The sequence below is a fragment of the Larimichthys crocea genome, chromosome XVI (genome assembly GCF_000972845.2).
Source record: "Larimichthys crocea isolate SSNF chromosome XVI, L_crocea_2.0, whole genome shotgun sequence".
NCBI lineage: Eukaryota > Metazoa > Chordata > Actinopteri > Sciaenidae > Larimichthys > Larimichthys crocea.
Window position 1 is genome coordinate 17,407,171 of NC_040026.1, and position 16,156 is coordinate 17,423,326.

At 38.9% G+C, this 16,156-nt stretch overlaps 1 protein-coding gene across 5 annotated transcripts in view; it reads left to right on the forward strand.

Annotated features, from left to right (window-relative positions):
- Positions 1–121: 121 nt before the first annotated feature.
- Positions 122–16,156, forward strand: part of vti1a (vesicle transport through interaction with t-SNAREs 1A) — a 116,270-nt gene continuing 100,235 nt past the window's right edge. For all 5 annotated transcript variants that reach the window (XR_003463985.1, XM_019264777.2, XM_010747650.3 and 2 more), the window contains exons 1-3: positions 122–325; positions 6,306–6,364; positions 7,261–7,371. Coding sequence is in view for 4 of the 5 variants with exons in the window: in XM_019264777.2 (XP_019120322.1) it covers positions 232–325; positions 6,306–6,364; positions 7,261–7,371 (264 nt within the window). In the remaining variant the exon portion in view is untranslated. The remainder of the gene's footprint in view (positions 326–6,305; positions 6,365–7,260; positions 7,372–16,156) is intronic.

Here is a 16,156-nt window from a genome sequence, read left to right on the forward strand (position 1 = left end):
AACATTCACATAATTGCAAAAAAATAAAAGAAAAGAATGTTAATTCACGTTCGGCAAAAATAAAAGTGGCTGCTTTTATTTTTTTATTTTATTTATCGTCTAGCTCAGTGTCGGAAATCTTACCGAGCACATTATACTGTGACTCCAAAGGAAGGGACTCCATTCGAGCCTTGTTGTTATTATTCCGAGCTAACTGTCAAGTCACCTGTTTCCAAGCCCAAAACTGTCGAAATGTCTTCAGATTTTGAAGCCTACGAGCAGGACTTTGGCACCCTCACAGCAGAAGTAACCAACAAGATCGGAAGAATCCCCAAACTAAGCGGAGGTAAGACGGTTTAGATGAGTTTATTAGCCGCAGTCGCTAAGCTATCGGTTGCTATCAACATCTCTCAGCTGACGGGCAGCAGGTGTAGCTTACAGAGCTGGTTGTGTCATTTAATTAATTAATCTGGTGTTTTATCGCTCTCGGTGGTGTTTGAGTGTGTTCTCGGCTTGGATACATCACGTAATACTGGCTGTCTTGATAGCTTGGTGTGTCTAATGGATGTAGCCATTGTGAAAATGTTTAACACTGAGCTTCGAGGTTGAAAACATGTTGAATAAATGTTTTTTGGGGGGAGCTGCTGTGGCTCAGGTTAGTGGTTCGAGCCCCAGCTCCTCCAGTCTGCATGTCCAAGTGTCCTTAGGCATGATACTGAACCCCAAGTTGCTCCACTTTGTATAAAAGCGTCAGCTGAATGACTACATGTAAGTCTAGTGTTCATATGATGGGAGTGAACCCAACAAAGCTTAATTCAATAAAGATTTGTTGATGAAATTAACATTACTAGGGGGGTTTCCTAGGCTGTCACCGTGACAACACAGCAGTTTCGGTGCATCAAAATGAAACTGACATCCATGACAGGACATTAACAAACATAAGGTAGTAAGCTTTAGGTAAACATAAGGTGGCTCAGGAGTTGTCCACTAATCAGATGATCGGTGGTTCGATCCCCAGCTCTTCCAGTCTGCATGTCGAAGTGCTCCCTGTAAGTCACTTTGGATAAAGCGTCAGCTAAATGTAATTCTAGTAGAAGTATTCACATGATTCTCCAGAATACTGTTTCTATTAATGTTAATGTAAGAGGAGAACATGGTCCTTTTTAGTCACGTGTGTTACATTGTTTGAAATCATAGAAATGAATGGATAGCGACTGACATTTCACTGGTAAACCCAAGACAACTTAATTTAATAGAGATTTGTTTATGAAATTAACATTACTAGGGGGTTTCCTAGGCTGTCGTTGTGACAACACAGCAGTTTTATTTTCTATGTTCGGTGCATCAAAATGAAATGACACCCATGACAGGACATTAACAAACACAAGAACACAAGGTAGTAGAGTGGGTTGTCCACTAATCAGATGATCGGTGGTTCGATCCCCAGCTCCTCCAGTCTGCTTGTCGAAATGTCCTTGGGCAAGATACTGAACCCCAAATTGCTCCCTGTAAGTAGCTTTGGATAAAAGCGTCAGCTAAATGTAAATCTAAATGCAACTTTTCTATATTTGGTGCATCAAAATAAAACTGACACCCATGATAGGACCTTAACAAACATATGGTAGTAAGCTTTGTCGTCTAACGACAAGAGGTCAGACTTGTGCGCATGTGGCGCGTGTGGGTGCTTTCAACACTCCAGAAACATGTCATGTCAGAAGAAACTGTCAAAAATAAATTGTCCAAACGTGTGAATGAGTATCTGTCAAACATTTTATGTCAGCCAGATAACCCTTCAACTATTCAAATGGGAGTACCTATTTACTAAAGTCAATATTTGTTGTTTCACATGAATGCATTACTGAATAATGTTTGATTGGCTTGAATAGAGAATTTTTGTCCTGTAATCTCTACATTAAAACGATTATACTCCGTAGACTCTGTTGTCCCATGACTCGGCCCGATGTACATCGTATCAGCATACCAGGCTCAGAAACAGCACGTTTACACTGAAAATAATTTTTCTTGGTGGCTTCCAGGTATAGGCAATTCACAGATGGTTCATATTCATAACCAAATGACTTTGCAACTAATATCATGTATAGTAACTGTCATTGACACCTTTAGTTACGTACACACACAAATATGATATGATATATAATACGGAGTCCCACTCACGATGTTTGGACCAAAGCATACACTGCAAGGCTCAGTGTGTTCATGATTATTGAGCACATTTGTGTACCCATGTCTACAATGTTTAAGCTCATTTATAAATGGGCGGCGACAGGCACGGCCCTTTGTATACAGGATAAAGGTGGGATAGATCATATGCTCATGTGGTGCTGCTATACTCACAGGTAGGAGCCACGTAGCAGAAGCTACGGGTGAGAAATGGTTCCCTCTTTTGTTATTATAAAATGCAATTTTTGGTCCATCCATCTATATTCGTTAATATTTAGGTCAAAAATGAGATACAAAGAGTTTTAACAGACAGAGAGTTGTAGTCTATTACATAACACACGTGTGCCTCTCTGTAGATTGATACACCGGTTTGACTAATTTTCATCTTTTCAAAATGTTATTATTATTTTTAAACTTGATTAGATTCTAATGTTTTTTATTCAGCATGCTGTCATGGCATGTTTTTAGTCAGACAATATTTCCTCGTGTTCAAAGACGACTCGATATATATGGCTCCATTTCAAAACACAGCCCTCATCACTCGCCAGTTGTGCACAGTGTATGAAGACCGGCCCTTATTTACACAGATTAAATAGTGACTTTGCAGTGCACATAATATCTTTTTTATACATTTGAGTTGCTCAGTGAATACAAATCACATTTGGAAGTGAAAATATGTAAAACCACAGAAAGAACTGTTCTGTACAGCATATCTTATCTAACAGTTACTGTAAGTAATTCAGCTTGTATTGTGAAATACACTGCATGGTTTTGATTATCATCAGCTGCAGCCATAAAGTGTTGTATAAGTGTTGTACAATAAATGTAAATGCAGTGATGTTTGTTGAATGGTATTGTCTACAACTAGTTCACTCCTGCTAGTTGTTTGTTTTTCAGTTTCGAATGCTAAAACCTGCTTCCATCCCCTACTTGGAACATTTATCTCTTTCTCTGGACTGGCTCATTGGTTTTTCAAAGGGCATTGCTTCTCACAAAACTTCGCCCGACTGAATATTTCTGGTTTGGAATTGGCATCTTTTGAGGATTTATGGCAGCCCATTCCACGGCGTAATTCCACATCGCCTCCCCTCGCCATCTGTTGACTGTGTCAGAGTAAGCCCATATGAATATGTACAAAGCCAGGAAACGCATTACAACCACAAGTCGTTGTTCAACGTCTTTTGCCACCAACAGAATAGTTTACAGTTGAATTTTAATTCCCTTCCTTCTCATTAAGGGTTTTCTTCTTTCCTTTCTTAAGTCCCTTTGGCTCTTCTTCCTGAAGTGGCTGATTTTTTTTTTCACCCCGTTGTTTGACAGCACTCTATTTAATACATTAATATAGCTCTGGACAAAGGGCTTTTGTCATTGCTGTTGTTGTATCACTCTATTTCACATGTGCACAATCACTGATAATGGCCAGGGCATGTGGAAAAACTGTCCTTGACTGTCTTCATTCATGTAACAATGGAATGAATGTGTGTTTATATATTTATGTCTTACCATCCCCCAAAACCCAAGGTTCAAGGAACATTTGAATGAGGATACAATGAAATATTAGGCCTTGTTCCATGAAACATGAATGTCATTTTTCCCCCCTTCCTCCACCTTTGAGTGTTTATGGCAAGAGGGTGCTTGTCAATCATTGCAACTCAAATCTAGAACATTTTTTTCAAGTAACCAAAATATTTTCCAAGCCCTGCTTCTTCTTTATTCGCCTTACTATTGTGTACAAAACTCCTCATCCGTCTGTCAGCAGGTTGTAGTCTTGGTAAATATCCATACATATTTCACAGCCCTCCAGCTCGGGCCTGAGTTTGAGCAAGAAAGCATCATCTCACCTTTCAGTGAATTGCCTCTGGCTGTTTATTCTGTAGGCTGTGGGGTTGGACACAGGTTTTAAAAATGAATTTGAGGACTAGCAAAAGGTAATGTTGGCCCATGGTGCCCGAGAAATGAAGATCTTGGCTTAGCTTTTTATTTTTATTTTTTTTTCCGTGCGATATTGCAATCCCACAAGTGATAACCTTGTGATTTGAAGTTTTGTTGACTTTGAATTTTAATTATTTAAGATGATCTTAATTATTTATCAGGTTAAAGGCACAACACTTGATTCTTGATTCATTTGATTCAAACATTTTCAAAAAATAGTTACTTTTAAGAATATATCTGCCATTAATTTAAAAGAGAAACATTTGAATTTATCTGAATGACTTTTGTTTTTAAGAGAGATTGGTCCTACTCTGTGTTGGATCACTTCGTTTCTGCTTATATAGTGGGAATACTGACATGCTGATATCACAGTGTCCTCTGATAAAGATGCCAAAACTGATTAACAGAGATTGGCTGTCTTTTCAAAGATGTCAAGTGCTTCCTATACTTTTTTTTTCTGCTGATAATCACTATTAGAATCTGCTGAAACGTCATTGTTTTGTTTTGGCGGACAGTAGTCGGTAATTCTTGGGTGTATATTATCTTCTGAGATTTGTAGTTTTAGGGATGCTTAATACGTTTTGTTCAGGTTTGCCAGACTTCAAGGACATTTGCAAAAATGAGAAGAATGTCAGCCTGTATCTATACTATTCATTCATAAGGCTGATTTCAACGATTTAGCTTAAATGTAGAAACTAGTTGAACCTTGGTTCATGGCTAACACACAAGCACACTTGAGTAAAATGTACACTAATAATATAACACTACAGTTGTGGGAGTCTGGGGAGACATGTCAGAGTAAGAAAGGTACACGTGTAAATAATAAAATAAATCTGAACTCTACTTAGCTGCTTTCATTTGAGGGGCCTGGTGTAGTGCTGTCAATTGACACTATTTTCCCTCAATACAATGAATATAGCAAATGGAGGCTCACAGCTGGAAATTGTTAAAAGTATTAAATCTGAAGACCGACACTTTGCCTTTGTGAGGTTTAATTAGCGGTTTGATTGACGTCTGTTGTTACACATATTGAATCATGTCCATATAAAGTGTGTAGATTTCATTTGATTCTTTCTGTATATGAACTGTTTAATTAGTTTAAAAAGCCAATTAGTGAGAAGTATATACTGTATAGAATTATTATGAATCTGGGACACCCGAATGGAACTGGGCCATCGTTCATGTTCAGGCCTGTCCATTAATTCATATATTAATTTATTATTACTATTATTTTATTATGATGTTAACAACTAAACTCTGGTTTAAGACTGTACAAGCATTTCGTCTGTAAGCTCTGTACTAGAGCTATGACTTACCATTGTAACATGCAGTAATTTGTTTTATTATTTGCTTAATCATCTTTAAATAAATGAAATAATAATAATAACACATGCCCATCACATTATGAGAGCTCAATCTGATGTCTTGAAATATTTTTTCTGTTTGGCTGACCCCCCAAAACTACATTTTTTTAAATTGCTGGGATTGCTAAACATTTGAGTCTGTAACGTGTATTTTTGTTTCATGTTTTCTGGTTAGATGCTGTTAACAACAACTCTGTGGCAATACCTAAAATACCTAAAATTCAAAGACATTCTTTCATCATTATTTCAATGTTTAAGTCAGTCTTCTCTCCTTTCTTATCTCCATTAAAACACTAAACTACCGGACAGGACCTGGTTTAGTTCCACTGCAAAGAGCTGATTTCAGAACAAAGACCAGTTCTTATATGAACAGAAGCAAAGTGGAAATGTTGCTACCCTAAATAACGACGGGGTGTACTGTAGTTTACGCGCTTCTTTGGAGCGCTCGCAAGTCGTAATAAGTTTCAATGGGTAAATGTGGAAGAGCAGCCACGGGGTGAGGTGCAGAACGGCGTGTTAGTCATTCTGAGTGGGACTCATACTTCTGGCAAGTAAGCAAAGCTGACACCTCCCTTCCCTTTGAGTTGGCACGAGGTGTCTCACTGCTCCTCAACAGAAACCAACAAAGGCCTCATAGACGCCAATAACTAAGAGACATCAAATGTTGGCTCGTCATGTAGAGAGAATGTGTAAATATATCTTCAAATGTGTCCTCGTGTGTTGTTTTCTCCCAGTCTCTTTCTTTCTCTCTCCCCCTCTCTTCCCCCGTTGCGGGGGAGTTAGGTTGTTGTCATGAAGCGCTGTTCCTCTGTCGGCTGATCAATATGTTGCTGTTTTTTTCCCTTTCAGAGGAGAAGACACAGCTGGTTCTAAATGTCGACAAACAGCTTGAAGAAGTCAGAGAGTTGGTACGTCTTTGATCAGTAATTTTCTCCTCTTCCCATTTCCTAAATAATGAATTTGTGCAAAGAGGGAGGGGACAATTTTCACTGGCACCAGACAACAGCACCTGTATTATCCCGGTGGTGACATGACATGCAGACACACACTTCACGTGGCGGAAAGGAGGCTTCCTCCTCGCATGATTACTTTCCAGTAATCTGCTTTTAAGTGACACCCCTATGACACATTTCAAGCCATTATCTTGAGGTGGGAGTCTTCATGTTGCTGTTTTAAAAATGAGCAAAGTCACCTGACAGAAACAAATTGTTGTCGCAGTTGTCTTGTTATGTCACAGTGATTAGTTTCCTCCAAATCCGCCACACAGAGACCTGTCTAGCCATGCATCAAATGTACTTTTACTTCATTCACTGTGACATTGTTGGGCCTGTGCATGTCGCTGCAATGAAGGGGGGCCTCATATCTGATTGTGTGTTTATTTACAGAACATCCTTCCTCTGTCGCAACTTTTATCACAGCTGAGTGACGTGAGAAGGGAGACATTTTCTTCTTACAATCAACACCGGATTATATTAAAGTTAATGTCGCTGAAGTTGTTTCAGGAAGTTTTATATATTCAGAGTTGTCACAATTTCTATTTTGAGCAACTTTCTGTCATAGAAAATAACCTTTTTTTTAGCCTTAGCATTATAACATTTGCAGAAATGTGTATATACGCTAAGAGAAATATGATCAATAGAGGCGTAGATTTTTTAGCATCTGATGGGAGTGCTTTAAACAGGATGTGTTTTAACCTGTGAATTTAGTAATAAATCATATTCCAAATTGTTTGTTAGTTGTAGAATTGATCTTAAAATGTTGGCCAGGAAAAAATATGTATGAAATGAACTGGATTTAATTTTAGTTGGAGCAGATGGATCTCGAGGTGCGGGAGATCCCCATCCAGAGCCGAGCCATGTACAACAGCAGACTGAAGAGCTACAAGCAGGAGATAGAGAAGCTTGAGAAAGACTTTGTAAGTACTTCAACTTCTTCTTAAATCTTTTTTAATGGTTATTCGAATGTTAAAAACATATTACATACAATAAAACTTTCAAAATGCTGTCCATACATATGACATCTGTCAAGTCCTTTGTGGTTTATATCCACATCCACATTGTGGCCCCTCGACCAAACTCTCTCTCTAACACACACACGCATACACACATACACAGTCCTGCGCTGAAGCTCGGTGGTGCATCCACTGAGGTTAATTCAGGGTTCGTATTTGAACTTGCGAATGATGCCTATTGAGAACAGGTTGTGTGTGTTTGTGTTGTTGCTGCAGAATCTGGCCTTGTTTAGTAATTCATAAATCACTGTATGTCTTGACTTGATCTCTAGCCTCTATCAAAGCTTAATGAACAGCCCAGTCTTGTGGGTCCCTTGCTTTTAGTCCATATTGTTGGCAACCAATGTTGCTCAAGGTATCTCACTTAATCGATAATATGATAGAAATTAGCATTTACCTGTAATGTAAATGAAACTCAAATTAAATGTTCTGTTTTTTGTCCTGCCATCGTAGCTTTTCCTATTACCCTAAGTTGTTGAAGAATCTTTAATTCATTGTTTGTATTCAGATATTTACCTTGTAAAAATATGTATCTTTAATGATATCTTTATTTTGTCTATTGTCTGTTATTGTTTTTTGTTGTCAGCTTTGTTGTGCTGGTGCTCACAGCATCGTAATAAACCCGTAGTGTAAATGCAACCGACCTTGAGTCCGAGAGCAGACGAGTCCTTCCACAAATCAAATACGATGTGAAATAAATCCACAACCTCCAAATGGGCTGGAGAAGTAAATACTGAATCGGACGTTTAAGAACTTTTAAAATGTAATTCTCAAATGACTGACCCGGAGTAGGAGCAACATTTAATCTTGTCCTTGATGTGGTTTCAATGAAGATTTGTTATTTTAGATTTTGGCAAAAATAATCAACAAAACCTTGAAATGAACTGAAATTGTAGCTTTCCTCCCAAATGTGAACATTTCTTTACTTCACTGGAGCATTCATTGTTGGGTAGCTAAAGCTTGGAGGAAAAGATTTCAGGAAATAGTGGTCACTACAAAACTCACCATTGACAGTGCACCAGTTTAGAACAATTGTCTTTTGAAGTAAAGGCATTATAGTCAGAACCGTAAGTATAAAATGTTGCAAAATGAAATGTGAGAATCACATTTAATCTAAATGGAATGATCAGTGTATATACGATACTCAATATTTTGAATGTTCCTATAAATGTTGTGTAAAATAATGCTGTCTGTGTGTGTCTCAAACTACCACAGTCCATGCTCCTACCTACTTGAGACAAACAAAAATAATCTGAATTAAACCTGTTTATATTTCACCCTCAAACATTTCCTTAATATTCAGTATCATTCACCGCAACGTACTTCTTACAACCGGTTTGAATCAAATTAGGGAACATGACAACATTTCCCCCCTCCAACACATCACTATTCCAAGTGCAGAACAAACAAGTAAACATGCATAAACAACACATTTGGATGAAGATATCTTGTGCTAGTCATCTGTGAGCGCACCACAGAGATGTGCAAACTGAGATCACAGAGGAGATTCCCGTGCCAAGACAGTTTACTTTCCTCGCCATGGGCATTTAATTGGCTGCTGATTAATCTTTAACTTTTTTTTCTCCCAACACTTACCGTGCTTAATCATCAAGCAGTAAACACCTGCTGGGGCTGATATCGGTGCTAATTTTTTATTACTTGCGTTTTTAATGCCCGTCTTAGGGACTTTATGTTTCTTTATCCTGGGAAAAACGTTGCATTGTCCTCCATCCACTTGCTAAAACTAAACCTTGCATGCATAGTAGCAGGACACGGCAGAAGGTAGCAGTAGTGGATAAAGAATATTGCCCAGTTTGTAACTGTGACTTCCCCAGTTCGAATGAGTCATTTTCATTTATACACCTCTGTGTGTGGTATGGCGACCTCAGTGTACATTTAAACTAGGATCACCCACCTCACACAGTAACATCTAGTATATCTGGTCTCCTGCAAATCTGATGCAAGTGTTCAGAAGGCAAGAACTTTAGCCCCCTCAGATGTGCCTCAGATGTGCCAAATGCTCTAGCCGAGCTCAGCCCCTCGCTTCCTGCAGGCCTAGGGAGGACATGACACTCTGCTCGAAAGGCGTCTAGTGGAAAAAAGGCAATCTCCTTTCTTTTTAATGTAAAAAGCTCCGGCTTTGTTGTGCTTTCCGTGGATATCAAGGCCTTTCCACTCCCTCACTACCCAATCTCCCCTCTAACCCCACCCCCTACTGGCCTCCCACGGGTGTCTCCCCCCTTAACCTGCTCTCTCATCCTCCCATTCACCCGTGGTTTGAAGTCTTCCTACCACCGGTGTGCCAGCTTGAGACCTCATTCCTGCTCCTTTCCAGACAGGGCCCTAGTCGACCTTAGTAACCCAGCCATTTCATCCAGGAAGACAACTTATCAAACGGGCATCCCAAAGGTGTATATATGAGATTCCGCTTTGTTGGCCTGGCTGACAGCTTCATTGTGATAATAGAGGGGACAGTAGGGGTCTTAAAGTTGCTGGGTCGTGGCAAATGGGCATTGCAGCAGCAAAAGGGGATGCCAGCCTGACCAGAAAAAAAGTCAGAGAGTGAAAAAAAATAAAAAAGGACAATGAAAATCCTATTTGATGGAGTCGGCTTGTTCAAGTCAGGGGAAGCAGGGTGGCATGGCTCTTAGCAGCAGCTTTGATCAGGCAAAGAAGAGGCCTAACGTAAGCTTAATTTAATGAAATCTATCGGGTAAACAGAGCCAGCATCTTCAAAGGGCCACCTTTGGTCCATCCCAGTAGGGAAGGTGGGGGTCTGCAGACGTCTGCTGTGTCTCTCACGGAACACAATCCATTTTTTTGTGGATGTGACTCAAATTATGTACCACGCTAATTGCAAATGTGTGATGCCTATGACATGAGCATGACGGGATGTCAGAAGCTGTCATAAACCAACTCGGAGATTGTTAGGTGGTTTTGTCAGTCCTGGAAACTCGTGGTGGTGTCTTCTCTGTTGTCAGTACATATTTTTAATATCAAAGCCCCTTCCTTTCTCGCCCTTTTCAAAGCGGTTCCATGTTGTATTGTTCGCTCTCTGCTTGAATATGTTGAGTAGATCGGATATATTATTAGTCTCACGCAGGTCTCAGTGAACCTACAGTTAAAGGTAACTGTAGGAGTATGTAAGATTTAGGGGTTTCTATCTACAGAATATGGCAGAAGTTGACTAATATGTGTAATTATGTTTTCATTCTTGTATAATCACCTGGAAATAAGAATTATTATGTTTTTATTTCCCTTTAAAATGAACCTTTTTATATCTACATATCCCACGGGTCCTCTCCCATGGACTCCTCTATATTGAACTGTATTAGCACAGAATGGACAAACTTAACACTGGCTCGAATTAGGACACAAAGTTTGTCGCACATTTAGCGGCTACCGTAGTTTCTCCTTCATACAAGGAGAGGGTGAGACGGGGAGGTTGCAATCAGTATCTACACAACCAGATGCCCCTAAATCCAACACATCGGTCCTTTTTTAAGGATGTGTCTTAACTAAATTAACTTAAACACCTTTTTAATGATGGGAAAAACAGAAACAACTGTGTCAAACCTTCCAGATTGTTAAATACATGTGACATCACAAATATGAAACTTGCATCACTAAATTCACTGTCAGTACTTCACATTAGTTACAAACCACTTAGTTTAGAACATTCTGTCTTCTTAAAGTTATTACTTGAATCTGCATCTTATTTTATCAGTACCTAATCTCAAATCTGCAGTGTTTTGAAGTCCCTCTTAACTGTGTTTCATAGATAACACGGTGTGTGGAGAGACTTTGAGGTCAGTATGATTCGGTTGTTGATGCCTTTGTGCAGCAGATGGCGGTATTGCTCTAAGAATTTATCCTGCTTAAGGTATACGACAAAGACAATATTGAGCACATTTACCAATTACGTTGCTTTTCTAATGTATGAGTGGACTTGCTATGATAAATCCTTCCACTTATTATTAAGCATGACCTCACCCTTTATGCTTTGTAATTGAGATTGAAAATAATGTTATGAAAAATGTCCTTGTGGAGAAAGCCCATTTAATACAAAGTGTCATATAGTAGTCAGACTTCCAACTTAATGTATTTTCTGTAGTTCACGCAGTCGTTTTCTTAATGTTAATTATGGAAGCCAAACAAAATGTGAATGAATTAATGCCTCCTCAGCAAAGTGGAATGCCTTTTTATTTATTTATTTTTTTTAAAGATATTTTTTTGGCCTTTTTCAAGCTTTATTGTATAGATGCAGCTGAACCGTGACAGAAATGTGGAGAGAGATAGGGGGAATGACACTCAGCAAAGGGCTTGCAGGTCAGATTCGAACCCTGGGCCGCTGCGACATGTTGTACATGGGGCGGCTGCTCTACCAACTCAGCTAAACAATGCTCCAAAGTGGAATGTCTTTTTGAAATGACATTATAAACATTTCTCTCACATGTCCTTTCCTACTTAATCTTTCTGACATTAGATGTCAGTTGTGCTTAAAGAAGTGATTCTCTTTCTTTCTTTCTTTCTTTCTTTCTTTCTTTCTTTCTTTCTTTCTTTCTTTCTTTCTTTCTTTCTTTCTTTGCCTTTTGTAATAACAAAAATACTTGTGAGAGGCTTTGTGTTCAAGGATCCTTGACTGGTTAATTGATAGTCATTAAATAACTTTCCCAAGTTTTGTTGTTGAACACTTTGAACACAAGACATAAGGTGTGAATTGGTGCCAGTAATGGTCAAGGCAGTCATTGGGTAATTCTTTGGTAGCAGGATGAATTTTGTTAGATCAACGTCAGTTCAAAATAAAAAGCTATTCTTGTCATAATATTCTTCATCAAGGTCCATGGAGATATCATTCATTGGCCAAGCACCAGTATTCCTTTTGAAAAATATATGATTACCCAGTCTTTATATGATTACATTTTATTTGTAAATATGTTATCACTGTACATAATCCAAGTTATTACGAGATGTGAAAAATGTGATACTGTCACATTTTTGATTCACCTGGAGTACAGAACATCACTTCAAAAGAAACCTATTCAGCAAACTTTCACATTATGATGGAATGGTTTTTCTTCGTCATTCCTAACTTAATTTATTCCATTATTGATATTGTGATAGTTGATCTCGCCTGAGTTTTTCTGATATTGAATCACAAGGCCAACTGTCACAGGGCTATAACGGACATTGCCTAATTTCTAATTGTCTAATGGGTTATTGTTTGGAGTAACAGTCATGGTCAAGTACGATGTCTGTACTGCCTTTTCCTTTTAATAAAAACCTTTCGATGGAATGCCTCCTAGTGTCCGCCCAGGGAGATAATTAATGCATTTCCAAAGACTGAGCCAACCTTGAAATATTGAACAGTTTATTTGCCAGGTACACTGAGGTGAACTGAATAAAAAAGCCGTTGGTACTGATTCCACTTTTTATCTCTTGATTTTCCTTCTTTTTCTTTTTTCTTTTTTTTTAAATCTCTGTATATCAATTTCATAAGTGGTATGACCTTCTGCAGATAACTTGAAATGTAGCTGTCAGTTGGGGCAAACACTGAGTGCTGTACTTAATGAACTGGCATATTGGACCTTTCAAGAGCATCTTGTGATTGAGGAGAAATGGTTTGATTTGAAATATGGAAACACAAACAAGATCAGTTATTCATCAGATTGGATGTGTATCAAAAGTGAAGACGACTCTGTTGAGGCCAAGACAAACTTCTGTAACTCATGATTCTTATTTGATCCCAACGTGTCAGAATAAATGGACTTGTTGTGAAAGAACTAATGAATGACTCTTGACTTAAAAACATACAGCTCAGCTCTACATGGTTTAGTTGCCAGTAAGAATACTATCAGAAGTTTTCCATAAGCCTCTACTCCTTATTCCAAACCACAGAGCTATTTGTTGCCTCTCCATCTGAGGGTCGTCCACGGTCAGTTTATCACTGGCAATGAATTAACATTTTTCTGTTTTTAAAAAAAAATACCTTAGAAAGTATAGGGTATTGTGTCTATGTGAATGCTTTCTTTTCTAGTGTGGGAACTGTTATTTACTCTTCACCGAGAACACAGGCCAAATAGATGAGGGTGAGAGTGCCCTTCATTTATGTAATGAATGAATGTTCATGCTGATTTTTTTTTTTTTTTTTTTTTTTTTTAAATTGGTGGTCATGGACAATTCAAGGTTGTGGAGACTATACAGCTGACAGTGGCCATTAAATCATTATGTTTAGCACACTTAGCAACCTAAGTGGGGAAAGAAGAGTTTGCAAAGTCATTTATTACAAAGTCGTATCGTCGTCTTAAGAAGCTCTGACATAAATTTGATTTTATAAACCAGATGCTGATAATTATGTTGAGATTTAGGTTTTGATGGACTGTAGGACTGTACTTTCCACGCTAGAAGCACACTAATAGTGATTATAAATTAGCCTTGTTGTAATCCATCTTGAGGGGTTCCTGTTGTTTGCCCCCTGTCCTCATTATGATGACTCCTGCAAACAGACAACATGACAGACCGACATTAGTTGGATGTTAGACACTTTAAATCGCCTTAGGTTGCCTTGGCTTACTTGCTCTTATTAAACTCAGAGGAGTAAAGACAGATTGACTCTTTTCATGGTTTGTTGCCTAACAACCCATCAATGACACCAAAGTCTAATCACTCATAACCACTTTTAAAAGGAGTCCCTCAATTGACAGGGATTTTTTTCTGTATACTTCCTCTGAGCTGAGATGTAAACAAATAGATCTGCTTTTCTACTTATGAAATACGTCTTTCATTTGGAAGTTGTTGTGCGCAGTATGTCTTCCTCGAGCCCTTTGTGGATTTGTGGCATTGGAGGCTTTTGCATGTCTTCTTTATGAACACGAAGATGGGATTCATTTGCGGATTAGCCTTTTGTCCGTCGTGTTAAAAAACATTTTTTATTGGTTTGATGGTGCAGTGGCAGCAGTGGGTCAAACCTGGGTTGAAGGACAGTGTCACAATAAGGACAAAAGGATGAAAAACATGAGTGACGCACAAACCAGAATTAATTCTTTTTGTTACTCTTTAGCGAATAAAATGTATAGATATGTTAGGTTTAAATTATATAAGACGCTAATGTCAAACCAACTCTGAAAAATGTTGTTTGTTTGATCCTTCCTACACAGTGACTAATTAATAAGTAATCGTTTTCACTCTGTGACATGTATAGCATGTTGTCAACCAGATGCAATGGCAGTTGAGCATGAATAGTGGATTATACAAGTCTTCAACTCCATTTTTCTACTGCTGCTATAACAGTCTATGTTCAAGTTAACACTTTAGAGTCATTAAGTAAGTTATTAGCACCATTAATGACCACTGGAAGTAATAAAACTGAAACCATGCTGGCCAGTCTTACACTGGTGTTAACTTTATTTCAACGAGACCTGATTTTTTTTGCACAGAAATATGTTTGCCAACCATTTTAAAGATATGATAAAGTATTAGGATGAGTATCCCAGACAGACATGTGGGAATAAATTTTGGGGTCATTTGCTTTCCTGTCATCCTTATGAGTTTTACGGTCGTTAACAAGATGAGTCCTTGTCAGTAGTCGACTTGCAGGAACCACATATCCTGTAATTTGTAAGCAGATCACCCCCAACTCCCTCTCCGTCTCTTTATGTTAACACTTGTCTGTATGGAACGGGTATCTGCATTATGCCTGGAGCACAGGTTTTGTTTGGCAGTGTGCAAATTTGGCCGTTATCCTTCCACGCGATCGTTTCCTCTCTCGCTTATCTCTCCTGGCCCCTCCAAAGTCGCCGTACTTCCACACACACTGACAGTGATCAGTATAGCTTTCAGACGCTTGTCTGGCTGAGTCTGCCATGAAGCGAAGGCCCTCCCAGGTCCCCTCGCTGTCCTCAGGGCTTGTGTGATTGAGTGACTGGAGTGAGTGGGGGCCAAAGATAATAAGGGGGAAAATATAAAGACATGGGGCGATGATATGATAACACCCCCTTCCTCCCCCTTCCCCTCCTCCCTCTCTTTACTCCCCTTTCCACCTCCCCTTCACTTTTCCTTCTGTTCTTCTTTCTGTCCTACCCCCGATTTCCGTGCACTGAGCCTGTCCCACGCAGTAGTGTAAACCAGAAGTGACATGTGACACCCACTCCCCAGTGATGTGCTGACAAGCGGGTACTAGAATAGGTGACAATGTTTTCTTTTTTTGCCAGACTGGCTTAAGTATGGTGAAGGGATTCATGAAGTATTTATGAAATATATTATGAATCATTGGGTCTGTGTTTTTCCTCTGTATTTTAGGCAGTGGCATTTGCTTTTTAATAAGTAAGCCTCAGAGAAAGCAAGAGTCAGGAAAGGGGTAAATAGAGGAAGAGTTTTTTTTTTTTCATATTGCATCTTGACTAGCGTTTCTTCATAGTTAAAGTGCCATGTTTACAAATGTTTTAACCCCGGCTCACACCCCCTTCATACACAAACAGGCACACACATGCAGACACACAATTAAACTTAGTTTCTTCCTCTCATCCTAAGTGTTTCTAATGAGGGAGTGTGCCGGAAAGAAAGGGATCGTGTTTTTGCTCTCAGCGACCAACAGTTTTGCCTTTTCTCTGCTGTTTTTGAAGCCTGCAGTGGAATCTGGCTGTGGCCTTGATCAGAATTACATTGTGGAAGATGAATTACTTTTTCTTTT